A 16,347-nucleotide genomic window follows, 5' to 3' on the forward strand; every position below is an offset into this window, starting at 1 on the left:
AAATAAAAAAATGACTGCAGATTCACAACAAAAACTTTGGAACTGGATGATATGCTTACGTGAACCTTTGTTGTATTTAAATTTTTTTACTAAGCCAAGGAGCTTTTTAACTTTTTGCATTACAGAAAATATAATTTTGATTTTATCTTCTTCCACAATCTGGAAAAATTAGAACTGTATTACTTGTAAAATTAAAAAAAAAAGATTCAATTTTCACACTCCGACAAAAAAAGAACTATATAACAACCGAAACGAGTGAACAAATTGAAGATTGTTCGAGAGATGGTAAAACTGGGCGAATTTAAGTTACTTTGGAATATATGGCTTCAACTGCAGCACTTTAATCTTTAATCACAGCTAACTCTAAAGCAAAACCTTTTCGATCTCGATCTTCATAAACCATCAAAAAAAGCAAAGAGCACAATTAAGATTGTAAAAAATGTGATATTTGGGAAATTTTAAATCACATGTGTAAATACGACATTTCTATATTTATTACGATGGCAACTGTAATTTTAGAACATGTTCTTAAGTAGTCGTGTTATACAAAGGAAACTAAATGTATTTAGTAAAAATGAAAGCTAAAAGATAAGCCCCGCCCACCCACCCTGTCTCAAGTGTGATGATTTTTTTATTCGTCGTGAGCCCAGAGGGCGAAGGTTAACTGCAAAATCCTTATTTCTGTGCAAGAAATTAAAAACATGTTTGTGAATGTCGTGTTCCTCAAAGAATACGCCGTATATTAAGAAAAAAATAAAGCCAAAGATTAAGCCCCACCCACAGCCGCTTCGATCTTAATTTTGATGAAGTTTTTATTCGTTGTCAGACCGCGAGGTGGAGCATAGTTGCAAAATCGATGATTTCCTTCACAAATTTACTATTTTAAACATGTTTTAAGTGTTTCTTGTTGTGAAAAGATGACTACGTATATTAAGAAAAAAAGCAAACATATAGGCCCTGCCCACTCACCCTATCTTTAATAATGATGAATTTTTCTTATTCGTCGTATACCAGAGGGCGGAGCTTAATTGCAAAATCTTTATTTTTCTACCATGTGGAACATGTTCTTAAGTAATCGTGTTATATGAAAGAAAGTAAATGTATTTAGTAAAAAAGAAATCTAAAAGATAAGCCCCGCCCACCCGCCCTATCTCAATTCTGTTGACTTTTTTATTCGTCGTGAGCCAAAAGGGCGGAGGTTGACTGCAACATCCTTATTTCTCCACAAGAAATTAAAAACATGATCTTAATTTTGATGAAGTTTTCATTCGTTGTCAGACCGAGAGGCGGAGCATAGTAGCAAATTCGATGATTCCTTTCACGAATTTACTATTTTATACATGTTTTAAGTTTCTTGTGGTGAAAAAATGACTACACATTAAGAAAAAAAGGCAAAATATAGATTTTGTCTTTTTGTTTTAAGATGTGTAGACTTCTTTTCACAACATGAAACTTAAAATATGTTTAGAATGGAAAATTTGTCCAAGGAAATGTCGAGAAGTTTCATGTTGTAAAAAGAAGTCTGCCCATGTTAAAACAAAAAGGTAAAATCTAAGCCCGCCCACCCACTCTGTCTCAATTGCGATGATTTTTTTTTATTTGGCTTGAATCAAGGGGGCGGAGCTTAGCTGCAAAATGCTTATTTCTTTAGAAGAAATTAAAAATAGGTTTTTGAGTATCGGGTTGTTCAAAAAATATTATGTATATTAAGAATACAAGCCAAAATATAAAACCCGCCCACCCACCCCATCTCTCTTGTGGTGAATTTTTTTCTTAGAAACTTAAAACACATTTAAAATGGTAAATTTTTGTAAGGAAATATGGATTTTGCAATTAAGTTCCGCTCCTTTGGCTCTCGACGATTAAATAAAATCATCACAACTGACACAGGGCGGGTGGGCGGGGCTTATATTTCGCCTTTTTTCTTAATATGCCTAGTCGTCTTTTTAGAACAAAATTTTTAAAACACGTCTAAAATGGTAAATTCTGGTAGACAAATATGGATCTTGCAACTAAGCTCCGTCCCTCGATCTGACAACGAGTGAAAAATTCATCACAATTGAGATAGTAGCTTTATTTTTTTTTTTTTAATATACATAGTATTCTTTGAACAACACGATACTTAAAAACATGTTTATAATTTCTCGTAGAGAAATAAGGATTTTAAGGTAAGCTCCGCCACCTTGGCTCACGACGAATAAAAAAATTCATCACAATTAAGATAGGGCGGGTGGGCGGGGCAACATTTTGCCTTTATTTCTTAATACGCGTAGACTTATTTCGACAACAAGAGACATAAAACATGCCTAATTTTTTTTTGTAGAAAAGTATCGATTTTGCAATTAAGTTCCGCCCCTCGACTTACGACGAATAAAAAAAAATCATTAGAATTGAGATAGGGTGGGTGGGCGGCATTATATTTCGATTTTTTTTTCTTACTTTCGATAGCCATCTTTTCACAACAAGAAACTTAAAACATGATTAAAATGGTACATTTTTGCAAGGAAATATGGATTTTCCAATTATGGGGAGGAGCCTAATTGCAAAATCGATATTTCCTTATACAAATTTTTCATTTTAAGTGTGTTTTGAGTATCTCAGAATAAAAAAATAGTCACAATTGAGATGGGGTGGGTGTGACATTTTCCTTTTTTTTTCTTAATATACATAGTATTCATGCTCAAAAACATGTTTTTACTGTCTTGTAAATTAATAAGTATTTTGCAGTTAAACTCCGCCCCCTTGGTTCACGGCGAATAAAAAAAATCATCACAATTGAGACAGGGTGGGTGGGCGGGGCTTATATTTTGCCTTTGATTCTTGATATATGTAGTCGTCTTTTCAGAACAAGAAACTTTAAACATGTTTAAAATGTAAATTCTTCTAGACAGTTATGGATTTTGCAATTAAGCCCCGCCCCTCGACCTGACAACGCATGAAAAATTCATCACAATTGAAAATTGAGATGGGGGCGGCTATGGATGGAGCCTCATCTTTGGCTTTATTTTTCTTAAATATACAGTATTCTTTGAATGATAGGATACTCAAAAATATGTTCTTAATTTTTCGTAGAGAAATAAGGATTTTGCAGTTGAGCTTCGGCCCCTTGGCTCACGACGAATTAAAAAAATATCATCACAGTTGAGATAGGGCGGGTGAGCGGTCCCACATTTTGCATTTTAATTACAGCTAACTCTAAAACAGTTCGTTCTCGACCTTCATAAACGCTGTAGCCGCTGAACTCCTAGTCTGATATTTTCTTATCATACATTTCATAATTTTGAGAATTATAATTTCTAAATATTTCAATAAAAATCCAAAATATACATTTTTCAAGTATTTTCAGTCGCTATAATTTAGAATTAAGCAACTATTTTACAATTTTACCAACATGTAGTAAAATCCGAGTCGAAATACACCACGATCGTAAACATATTGATTCAGAGTTGGCTCATTTTCGACCACCAACATTATTGATAAAATTACAACATACGGTGACATTTAACTCAAACAAACAAGACTTTAGTCATAGCTAATTCTAAACCACAACGTTTTCGGCCTCCCTTAACAACAAAAAATGCGACGTTTAAGCGACATTCTAAATATGGACTTACTAGATTAAATTCTGTGATAACCACCTCGATAACAATATCATAAATGTAGAGCAAAACTTATCTATAAACTGCAAGTATACTCAGAATTACATTTCAAAATACGCATTTCTGAACAATCCACTTAAACCCAAAACAAAACGAAAAACCAGAGATTAAAATATCTTAATCTAAAACCAGAACCATAATAACCCGAATGTCGTGTATATCGCCGCAAAAAAATTAGTTAAAGCAGAAACCCACATAAAATTACGCTTAACTCCGACTTCCCTAATTCTCCAACTTAAGAAGCGCTGCAAAAAATGCAAAGATCACATCAACTCGAGATATTTTAATGCAAATAACTGGTCACTGCTCGAAATTCTCCGGCCAAATCCAGTTTCGCATATCGTTATAAACCGAAAAACACCAACTCGGGGAGTCACCAGGCCGAGCACCCCCCCGACATTTCACCGAAATCGGTTTCTATTTCCAGCTTACGGAAACATGGAAATGCAGTTAGTCGCAATTACAAAACTGTCACACTTGTTAGTTTCGGCTATTTCTACGTCACGAACGAAATTATTTTTAGTTTGAAACATTGGAACGATTATTTGCGAGCCCCTCGAGGACGTCCGGCGACTTTTTCAAAAGCGGGAATATTCATTCGACGAGGAATTTACACAATTTCCAAGATCCGAGTGAAAGTGGAGCAGAAAATTTCCAGCATGTTTGACTCGAGTCGGATCTCGTATTTGCTCCGTAAATACGTGTTCCAGGCATTAGTCACTAAAACAAACAAAATCGTTCAATTTTTATTTCGCTTTTGTTTAGTTCTGCCTACGACAGATGTGACACCGATATTGTGTTTACATTAACATCCACAATGCCATTGATAATCACAACAAAAATAAAGATAAAACCTTTCCGAACAAAGAAACTATAAAGCAACTAATGGACGTACTTTGCATGAATTTGAAAATTTTATCTTTTATTACCTGTATACTTCGCATGAATGCGAGAAAATGCACGTTTTATTTGCACTTCGATTAACGCCTCTAAAAATACAACGAACTCCTCTCTGCGCAAACACGACTCATTTACTTAGCCATTTTCCAAAAAACGTCGAAAATACCGATAATTTTCGTTTTCGAGAATCACGCGTCATTTATAACGAGCCAGCGCCCGGGAAAATTGTGTTTTCCTGCTTTTCGACGACCTCGGGTGGCTTTTCTTCGCAAACACGATTTTCTTTTTAATGGAACGAGTTTTATGCGATTATAGCTTAAGACAAGGATTACATTTATACAAGTCGTACGAAGGATCTCTTCCCGAAACCTTTTTATGTTTAATCTTTCGTCGAGAGAAAAGCAATTAAAACGTGGGTGGAGGTTCGAAATTAGTACGGAAAATAACAATAGGAAACAGGACGATTTAAAACAACAATGGCGGTTTTTGGGAAAAATTTCGGCCTGAAGGTGGATGTAATTAAGGACGATTGTTTTTTAGAAAAGATAAAATTGTATTTTGAGTCTTTCGAAAACGGAAACGTCATTGTTTTGTGATTGAGTTTAACATTTTGTGAAAATTTTTATCGAATCGATAACACAAGGGGATGAGGGTCGTTCACCTCGGTTTGAATACTTAAAAATCAATGACATTATTGTCTGGTGAAGAATTTTATTTTTAATCGAGGGTTGTAGCTGAACATCACGAAATGACACAATACAAAAAGATCAAAGTTCGAAAAATTTTGCGCTGACTCACTGTAGGTGCAAAAACTTACTTTTAGCAAGCAATTTAATGCTATTCTAATGGAAACTACAAAAACCCAACAGTCGGATTCCAAGAATTATGGAACCAAGTGGTTAGAACTCAATTATGGATATGAGTATTTAGAACTCCTGGTTTTGCTTGCAAATTTTGTAGTACTGAGTTTTTTAATTTTAGAACACTATACCAAGCGTTGTTATTTTTAGCAGTTGCACAACATACACTTGTTCGATTTTTTTAAACGTGTGTTTGACAATTTTATTTTAACTTGCACTGATTAAATACACGCTATTTTAGTACTTCTAGATACAGGGTAAAACCGATAAAGTTTTATTTTATTTACGTAATAAACAAAATTAAAATAGTTAACTGCGACTAAAAGAAATCCAACAAATATGCACAGTTGTCTTATTTTTAACTGTTGCAACATACACATTTCGAATTAATCATGAACATTTCGTAATTTATTATCAGTAACATGAATGGAACGTTACATATTGGGGAACACTTAGATTTCTCCGGTCCAATTTTTTCACTCTTATAAAAGTTCTCGCCGAAAAAAAATCGGATTTAAGTTGTTAAATTTTTCCATGCTTGGACTTCGCCATCAAAAATAATGATATCATTTAAAGTTTTATAAAGTAGATCTATGACTCAAATTTTCTGGTGTATCATATTACCAGAAATTCGAGCTCGGCCAACGCAATGAGGAATGTGACTGGTATCTATTTTATTTTTTTTTTTTTATGAATAACAAAAGTTAAAAATGTGTCATTAAACGTTATTTTCGAACCTAGTGTGCATTTATAAACCGAAATTATATTGTTAATGGGAAAATATAGAAAATTGTCACATGTTTGGCAAACGAATCATGTTTTTCGATTCACTCGGGCAGAAAAATAAAGCTCTAAAATTTAATGTATTATTAAACAAAAATGATATTTATAGTTTCAGTAGAAATCCGTGTGTTGAACAATACCCAGAACTTTACGTATTAATTAATATCTGATTTCCCAATTAAATTTCAAAATATTGTTATCAAAAATGCGAACAATGAGGAAAATACAAAATCTGTAGAAACCCATTTAATTTTTTTCGAACTAGTTTTGTCTTAATGTGGGCGCCATCTTGAAATGAATTTTTGACATTTAACGATTTTGTCTATACCAACCCTACAAAGAAAAATGTTAATAATAGCTAAACGTTAAAGATTTAGGTTTATTTTGTTGGTGTTTTAATAACTCTTGTAATTATAATTTCCTTGAAGACAACTTGCGCAATAACTCGAAACTGCTTGGGTAAATAAAGGAGAATGTTGATAAAAACGACTTTTAACCAATTTTTTACTTAATAAAGATGGTCAACGAGTTATACAAAATTTTTGATTTATTTATATCGGATTTTGTGGCTAAAACAAAAAAAAATTTTCTTTATTGTCTTTTCGTAAAAGTTTCACGTTTACAAAAAAAATGTTTCCAATATTTTCATTGCTTTTATTCGAAATTTAAGTTGGAAATCAAAATTACAATAAAAAATACTCAAATCTAAAAGTACAATTCTAAATTTACTGTTATTTTGAACATTATACCGTCATACCAGAAACCCGAAAAATAAATTTATTTGGTAAACAAGGTGTGATTTTTTTTTTCTAATTAGTTTCGTCTTAAAGTGGGGCCATCTTGATATGAATTTTTGACATTTAACGATTTTGTCGATACCAACTTAACAAAGAAAATTGTTAATAATAGCTAAACGTTACAGATTTAGGTTTATTTTGTTGGTGTTTTCATAACTCTTGTAGCTATAGTATCACTGAAGATAACTTCCTCAAGAACCCGAAACTGCTTGGGTAAATAAAAGAGAATGTTGATAAAAACAACTTTTAACCAATTTTTTACTTTACTTACGAGAATGTTGATAAAAACGACTTTTAACCAATTTTTTACTTAATAAAGATGGTCAACGAGTTATTCAAAATGTTTGATTTAATTATATTGGATTTTGTGTCTAAAACAAAAAATTTTTCTTTATTGTCTTTTCCTAACAGTTTCACGTTTACGGAAAGATTTTTTCCAATATTTTCATTGCTTTTTCCGAAATTTAAGTTGGAAATCAAAATTGCAATAATAAAAAAATACTCAAATCTAAAAGTACAATTCTAAATTTACTGTTATTTTGAACATTATACCGTCATACCAGAAACCCGAACAATAAATTTATTTGGTAAACAAGGGGTGATTTTTTTTTTTAAATTAGTTTCGTCTTAAAGTGGGGCCATCTTGATATGAATTTTTGACATTTAACGATTTTGTCGATACCAACTTAACAAAGAGAATTGTTAATAATAGCTAAACGTTACAGGTTTAGGTTTATTTTGTTGGTGTTTTCTTAAGTCTTGATATTATAGTATCACTGAAGATAACTTCCTCAAGAACCAGAAACTGCTTGGGTAAATAAAAGAAAATGTTGATAAAATGACCTTTAACCAATATTTTACTTTACTTAAGACAATGTTGATAAAAACGACTTTTAACCAATCTTTTGTGTGATTTAATTTTTTTTTCTAATTAGCTTCGTCTAAATGTGGGTGCCATCTTGATATGAATTTTTGACATTTAACGATTTTGACGATACCAACCCAACAAAGAAAATTGTTAATAATAGCTAAACGTTAAAGATTTAGGTTTATTTTGTTGGTGTTTTAATAACTTTTGTAATTATAATCTCCTTGAAGATAACTTCCGCAATAACTCGAAACTGCTTGGGTAAATAAAAGAGAATGTTGATAAAAACAACTTTTAACAATTTTTTTACTTTACTTACGAGAATGTTGATAAACACGACTTTTAACCAATTTTTTACTTAATAAAGATGGTCAACGAGTTATACAAAATGTTTGATTTATTTATATTGGATTTTGTGGCTAAAACAAAAAAATTCTTCTTTATTGTCTTTTCGTAAAAGTTTCACGTATACGAAAAGATTTTTTCCAATATTTTCATTGCTTTTTCCGAAATTTAAGTTGGAAATCAAAATTACAATAATAAAAAATACTCAAATCTAAAAGTACAATTCTAAATTTACTGTTATTTTGAACATTATACCGTCATAGCAGAAACCCGAACAATAAATTTATTTGGTAAACAAGGTGTGATTATTTTTTTTTTAATTAGTTTCGTCTTAAAGTGGGGCCATCGTGATATGAATTTTTGCCATTTAACGATTGTGTCGATACCAACTTAACAAAGAAAATTGTTAATAATAGCTAAACGTCACAGATTTAGGTTTATTTTGTTGGTGTTTTAATAACTCTTGTAATTATAATATCACTGAAGATAACTTCCACAATAACCCGAAACTCCTTGGGTAAATAAAAGAGAATCTTGATAAAAACGACTTTTAACCAATATTTTACTTAATAAAGATGGTCAACGAGTAATACAAAATGCTTTTTATACAGATATACTTGATTTATTTATATTTGATTTTGTGGGTAAAACAAAAAAATGCTTCTTTCTTGTCTTTTTGTAGAGGTTTCACGTTTACGAAAAGTTTTTTTCCAATATTTTCATTGCTTTTATCAGAAATGTAAGTTGGAAATCAAAATTACAATAATAAAAAACAATCAAATCTAAAAGTACAATTCTAAATTAAATAAGGTGTTATTTAATTTTTTTTCCTATTAGTTAATGCGGGCGCCATCTTGATTTGAATTTTTGACATTTAACGATTTTGTCGATACCAATTTAACAAAGAAAATTATTGATAATAGCTAAAGGTTATAGATTTAGGTTTATTTTGTTGGTGCTTTAATAACTCTTGTTATTCTAATCTCCCTGAAGATAACTTCCGCAATAACCCGAAACTGTTTGGGTAAATAAAAGAGAATATTGATCAAAACAACTTTTAACCGATTTTTTACTTTACTTATGAGAATGTTGATAAAAACGACTTTTAACCAATTTTTTACTTAATAAAAATGGTCAACGAGTTATACAAAATGTTTTTATACAGATATATTTGATTTATTTATATTGGATTTTGTGGCTAAAACAAAAAAATTCTTCTTTATTGTCTTTTCGTAAAAGATTCACGTTTACGAAAAGATTTTTTCCAATACATATTTTCATTGCTTTTATTAGAAAATTAAGTCGGAAATCAAAATTACAATAATAAAAAATACTCAAATCTAAAGGTACAATTCTAAATTTACTGTTATTTTGAAAATTATACTGTCATAAAATTAACCCAAAAAATAAATTTATTTCGTAAACAGTAAACAAGGAGTACATTTTTTTCGAACTAGTTTTGGCTTAATGTGAATGCCATCTTGAAGTGAATTTTTGACATTTAACGATTTTGTCGATACCAACTTAACAAAGAAAATTGTTAATAATAGCTAAACGTTACAGATTTAGGTTTATTTTGTTGGTGTTTTCATAACACTTGTAATTATAGTATCACTGAAGATAACTTCCTCAAGAACCCGAAACTGCTTGGGTAAATAAAAGAGAATGTTGATAAAAACGACTTTTAACCAATTTTTTAGTTAATAAAGATGGTCAACGAGTTATAGAAAATGTTTTTTATACAGATATATTTGATTTATTTATATTGGATTTTGTGGATAAAACAAAAAAATTCTTCTTTATTGTCTTTTCGTAAAAGTTTCACGTTTACGAAGAGATTTTTTCCAATATTTTCATTGCTTTTATCAGAAATTTAAGTTGGAAATCAAAATTACAATAATAAAAAATACTCAAATCTAAAGGTACAATTCTAAATTTACTGTTATTTTGAAAATTATACCGTCATAAAATAAACCCAAAAAATAAATTTATTTCATAAACAAAGTGTACATTTTTTTCCAACTGGTTTCGGCTTAATGTGGGCGCCATCTTGATATGAATTTTTGACATTTAACGATTTTGTCGATACCAACTTAACAAAGAAAATTGTTAATAATTGCTAAACGTTAAATATTTAGGTTTATTTTGTTGGTGTTTAATAACTCTTGTAATTATAATATTACTGAAGATAACTTCCACAATAAACCGAAACTGCTTGGGTAAGTAAAAGAGAATGTTGATAAAAACGACTTTTAACCAATTTTTTACTTAATAAAGATGGTCAACGAGTTATACAAAATGTTTTTTATACAGATATATTTAATTTATTTATATTGGATTTTGTGGCTAAAACAAAAAAATTCTTCTTTATTGTCTTTTCGTAAAAGTTTCACGTTTACGAAAAGATTTTTTCCAATACATATTTTCATTGCTTTTATCAGAAATTTAAGTTGGAAATCAAAATTACAATAATAAAAAACATTCAAAACTAAAAGTGCAATTATAAATTTAGTGTTATTTTGAGCATTATACCATCATACCTGAAACCTGAACAATAAATTTATTTGGTAAATAAGGTGTGATTTACTTTTTTTTCTAAAGTCTTAAAGTGGGCGCCATCTTGATATGAATTTTTGACATTTAACGATTTTCTCAATACCAAAAAAACAAAGAAAATTGTTCATAATAGCCAGACGTTAAAGATTTTGGTTTATTTTGTTGGTATGTTAGCAACTCTTGTTAACGTAATCTCCCTGAAGATGGCTTCCGCAATAAACCGAAACTGCTTGGGTAAATAAAAAAGAATGCTGATAAAAAATACATAACCAATTTTTTACTTTACTTATGAGAATGTTGATGAAAACGACTTTTAACCAATTTTTTACTTAATAAAGATGGTCAACGAATTATACAAAATGTTTTTTATACAGATATACATATTTGATTTATTTATATTGGATTTTGTGACTAAAACAAAAAAATCTTCTTTATTGTCTTTTCGTAAAATTTTCACGTTTACGAAAAGATTTTTTCCAATACATATTTTCATTGATTTAATCAGAAATTTAAGTTGGAAATCAAAATTACAATAATAAAAAATACTCAAATCTAAAAGTACAATTCTAAATTTATTATTATTTTGAAAATTATACCGTCATACAACAAACCCAACAAATAAATTTATTTCGTAAATTTATTTATGTACATTTTTTTTCAAACTAGTTTCGGCTTGATATGGGCGCCATCTTCAAGTGAATTTTTGACATTTAACGATTTTGTCGATACCAACTTAACAAAGAAAATTGTTAATAACAGCTCAACGTTATACATTTAGGTTTATTTTGTTAGTGTTTTAATAATTCTTGTCATTGTAATCTCTCTGACGATAACTTCCGCAATAACCCGAAACTGCTTGGGTAAATAAAAGAGAATGTTGATAAAAACGGCTTTTAACCAGTTTTTTACTTTACTTGAGAGAATGTTGATAAAAACGACTTTTAACCAATTTTTTACTTAATAAAGATGGTCAACGAGTTATACAAAATGTTTTTTATACAGATATATTTGTTTTATTTATATTGGTTTTTGTGGCTAAAACAAAAAAATTCTTCTTTATTGTCTTTTAGTAAAAGTTTCACTTTTAGACTTTTACGAAAAGATTTTTTTCAATATTTTCATTGCTTTTATCCGAAATTTAAGTTGGAAATCAAAATTACAATTATTTTGTTGGTATTTTAGTAACTCTTGTTATTGTAATCTCCCTGAAGATAACTTCCGCAATAACCCGAAACTGCTTGGGTAAATAAAAGAGAATCTTGAAGACTTTTAAGCTAATTTTTACCTAATAATAACAAAAATTGAACACCTATATATGATTTTTGATAGTTCAGTATCCTTTTTGTTTTAATAACGTAACTTCTCACTACTTCTGTCGTTAGTAAAAATTTAATTTCTATAAAATTTTTCAAAAAAAAAAAAAAACTATTCAAACTACGACCTAACTAAAGTGAAACAAAAATAAATCATGGTATGAAATAAAATCTTTTTGTTCTGTACAACGTAAAACATATGTTTTGTGTGATATATGTATCACTTAAGCGTGCATTTAGAATTTATGAACAGTAATGTGGACACAATGTCATACATTAGGAAACAATTTACATTTCTACAATTAATTCAGTTTTTCTTTTTTGTTTTTGTAAATCGTTTTCGGTATTTTTCAAAAAATGTAAGAGCATAGAAATTCACAAAAGATCTTGTGATGATTCATTGTAAAAAATATCTACCTGATAAAGTATAGTTTCTACGTGGTTTTATCTCTATGTTGAGAACATTGGAATTTTTATAAAATGGCATTTATTGACGTAAATTTTCACTAGTAAGCAATTAAGGTTTTGCAAACTTAATAAAAATTGGATATTTCGTTCTCCTTTTAATTTCTAGCAACAAGATGCGACTTATTCAAATTCCAAAGCAACTTTGACATTTTTAAAATTGTATAAGGTGTAAATTATAAACAAAACATAAAAACTGCCTTTATTCTGTCACAAAAATCACAATTTTTACTTACAAATAGCCAAAAATCAATTTTCAAATATTTCAAACCACGTGAAACAGAGCCACCATTTTGTTCTCCACAATGTCTCGTTTTTCTCAACTTCTAAAATTCACAAATGTGTCAAGTGTTAAAGCACTAAAATGACGAATCTATTATTAGTCTTTTTTCTGCATTATAGTGAAACAATATTTTTTAATTTAAACAATTTACAGTGACTGCATTTTCCACAAAAAATTAACAATTATTCAAACTATGACCTATAGAGATGTGTACAAGATACCAAACTATCATTTTTATTAAAATGTTTTTATTCTAGCCACCTCAGAACATATGTTTTGTTTGATATATTCTTTAAACACGTACACTCCATAATTTACTATCAGTAAAGTGGATAGAATGTTATCCATTCGAAAACAATTTACATTTCTGCAACAGATTTGAGTATATTTAATATTTTTATGCAATTTAATTGTATTCCCAATCCTAAGAACCTATCACCTTTATTCTACACAGTTGAATCAATTTTTTGATATCGTGGCCTACTCAGTCCGAAAATTTTCAAATATTTCAAACCATTTGAAACAATGCAACCATTTTATTGTCCGAAATTTAAAACTTTCGAAATGAACAAAATATTTTCTCATGACTCATTCTAAATTTTGCTGGAAGTGTATTTCGAAACTTTTCAACATCCAGATAAAAATATCTACCTCGTAAACAAAGTACAATTTTTAGGTGGTTTTATCTTTATGTTTGGAATATTCTAACTTTTATAAAACCGAATTTATGGCTCTAAATTTCGCTACCATATACACCACACGCAATTAAAGTTTGTCAACTTAATAAAGAACGTATATTTTGTTCCACTTTTATTAAAAAATCAAAGAACTTGATCATATTGCTACACCTAAGACTCTATCACCTTTATTCTATGTCACAGAAATAAAAAGTTTAGCTCACGAATTGCCAAAAATAGATTACTCGTTTTAGCATAAAAGCACACGTGAAAAAATGCACCGACTGAAACCTAACTCACTCATAAATAACACAAAAAAATCTAAGTAAGTGTCTTAAATTTTGTACGAAACGCTCTTTTTGTTTTTTTCAGAGTCTACTATGAGTACTACGATTATCGTTCGACGAACAATGGAATGTCGATTTTTGTTCTATAGCTCGAAACTACGCCATTAATGCGAGATTTAAGCACTATTAAACAAGCTCCCGATCGTTAATAGCGTGGTTTTATGGGGGCTCGGGGCCCCCCGACTCGCAATTTCCACGCTTTACGTGGCAGCCGCGATCGCAGCAAGCGACGGAAATGCGGTAACGGTACAATCGGAAAAGTCGCCTAATTCTCGGTAAAATGGGTAAAATCCAAGCCCTCTTTTCGTATTACTCCTAATTTCCACTCGTACTCACCTATGATTCTGGGGTTGTCTTTGCGAATATGACATTGTCGGTGTTTGTACAGACCCATGTTCAATTCTCACGGAATGTATTTCCATATCATATACATTTACGCACGATTTTTCTTGTTTTTGTCTTCAGGAACACACTGTATAGGCGCACACACTGGACTGTTTCGAGCACTCGCTTCGTACACTGCCCCCCATGCTGGACTCCGCAACAAAACAACAAACGAAAATGAAAAATCACAGAGGAAAAGCGAAAACCACCCCCGATTACATATTGTTTGCCCAGGCGACTCGACCGTAGAAAGTGCCACCTCTGGCCGCCAACGTGGAAAGCAGCGGCCCGAAGCGCCGCAAAATCGACATGAAAATGGGAAAAGCGGGCCTTTGCGGAAAAACGGAAAAACGTGTTTTCGCGGGGTCGGAACGTGGCACTGGCGGCGGCGGCTCGCACTACACTCACACGATTTTAGGGGTCGGAGCACTCGGAAATCGCCCTAAAGTCATCGGTTTTTACTTTTCCACTCTCGAAACACTATTCTATAATATAGATACCGCCATAACCCGACATCTTGGTTAAACTTCGAAGCTGAAACGAAAACAGGTCCGGATGAGTCGATCTTTTCCAAACGTAGGGGAGGCCGCATACTGCGAGCGAGATGAAGCTAGACGCAAGTAGACCCTAGCTACGACCTGCCGCCCGCCGTCTCACAACGAACCGCAGCCCCCTCAGGACCCGGCTCGGCGGCCCCAAACCGCACCCGCGCCGAATAGCCCCCCCGAAAACGCCGCCGCCGCCGGAAAAAACGCGCAAATTTCGCGCAAAACGGCGGCCGCGCGCAAACACAACAATCGACGTGCGTCGCAGCTCGGCCCACGCGAACAATACGGTTTAGAGTATTCCGGTTTCATTTTTACCCGAGCGAGAGAGAGACGGGAGATTTTAGACTGTTATATTAAAGGGGATATGCCAACATGACGACGAAAAAATTGTTATTATTAACATTAAATTTTATTCGCGATGGCGTTGCAAAGCGACGAGGGGCGGCGCAGCGGCAACGCCGCCGACCCTTGGTGCGCCCCCGCCCCCGCCGAAAATCGCCAAATTTACGAAAAAACGAAATGTGTGGAAAAACAAAAGAAAGAGTTGCCATGGCTGCTTTTCCCCCCGTTATTGATCGACGTCACACACAGAAATAGACGGATTCACATTTAGAAATTTAAATTATTAGCGAAAAGCGTGAATTATTTATTCGTGATCGATTCCGATACAGGTGACGACGGACTTGACAAATGTCAAATCCTGACACTGCTATCGATTGTCGCAGATGTTGGCAGCGGTTGTCATTTGCAAATGTGTCACATGCAAAAGCGGCGTTGCCGGATCGTCTGGCCTTGCGAAAGATAAACAAAAATGGGTATTGTATTTTACACTCGGCCTCTGAAGGTTTCGGAGATAGTTACAAAGCGATGCGGTAAATAACATCGGGTCGGCTGGCTTAAACCGGTCTATCTCCTTTAAGCTACAAGTATCAAAATACTACAATCCCGCTGAATAATCGGGGATTTTAGCCCGGGAAACGGACCAAAGGGGGCTGTCTACCCCCTCGACGACCCGAAAAACCCACGTTTGGAAAAAATACAAAGCAAAAATAAAGCAGGCCGGGGAGGTTCGGCTAAAATTACTCCGAGATCGTAGAGGCTGTGATAACGAGTTACAATGTAGCAGAAACGAGAGAGAACGACCACGGACGAAGAAAAAATCGATTTTATCGATTATCTACACCCTGAAGGAGCGACGTGTCAATGACTTGCAAAATAGGCGACTGTGTTACAATTTGAGACAGGTTCAAGCGGAGACGTGGCAACCGCGCATTCCTGGTTCTCCCACGTCTCGACAAGATCAGACCGCCGGCCCCTATCCCCGGCATTTTCGTTTAATTCCAAGAAACCCACTTATCTCAGGTATTGACACGATTGCGATTAAATTAATCACACAGATAAAAAAATTGCCAAACCGTGGATTTTATAACACACTATAAACACGGCGGAAATACCCGGAAACGCACGAAAGTGATACGATCCCCGCTAGGTGTAATAATATATCGATTTTGTTTTATATGTGCAGCGGCGTTGCCACGTTTACATCTATTCATTTTCAAGTG

The 16,347-nt window shown here is 32.4% G+C and overlaps 1 protein-coding gene across 4 annotated transcripts in view; it reads right to left on the bottom strand.

The window, feature by feature from the left end:
- Nucleotides 1–14,929, bottom strand: part of Smr (Smrter) — a 155,532-nt gene extending 140,603 nt beyond the window's left edge. The window contains exon 1 of one of the 4 annotated variants that reach the window (XM_064070230.1): nucleotides 14,190–14,929. In XM_064070230.1, the coding sequence (XP_063926300.1) occupies nucleotides 14,190–14,275 (86 nt within the window). In that variant the 5' untranslated portion in view covers nucleotides 14,276–14,929. The remainder of the gene's footprint in view (nucleotides 1–14,189) is intronic. The other 3 variants (XM_064070231.1, XM_064070229.1, XM_064070232.1) reach the window with 3 other exon arrangements.
- Nucleotides 14,930–16,347: the final 1,418 nt, after the last annotated feature.

Source organism: Zophobas morio, unplaced genomic scaffold, assembly GCF_036711695.1.
Source record: "Zophobas morio isolate AGI-343-1 ecotype UQ-CSIRO unplaced genomic scaffold, CSIRO_AGI_Zmor_V1 ptg000038l, whole genome shotgun sequence".
Taxonomy (NCBI): domain Eukaryota; kingdom Metazoa; phylum Arthropoda; class Insecta; order Coleoptera; family Tenebrionidae; genus Zophobas; species Zophobas morio.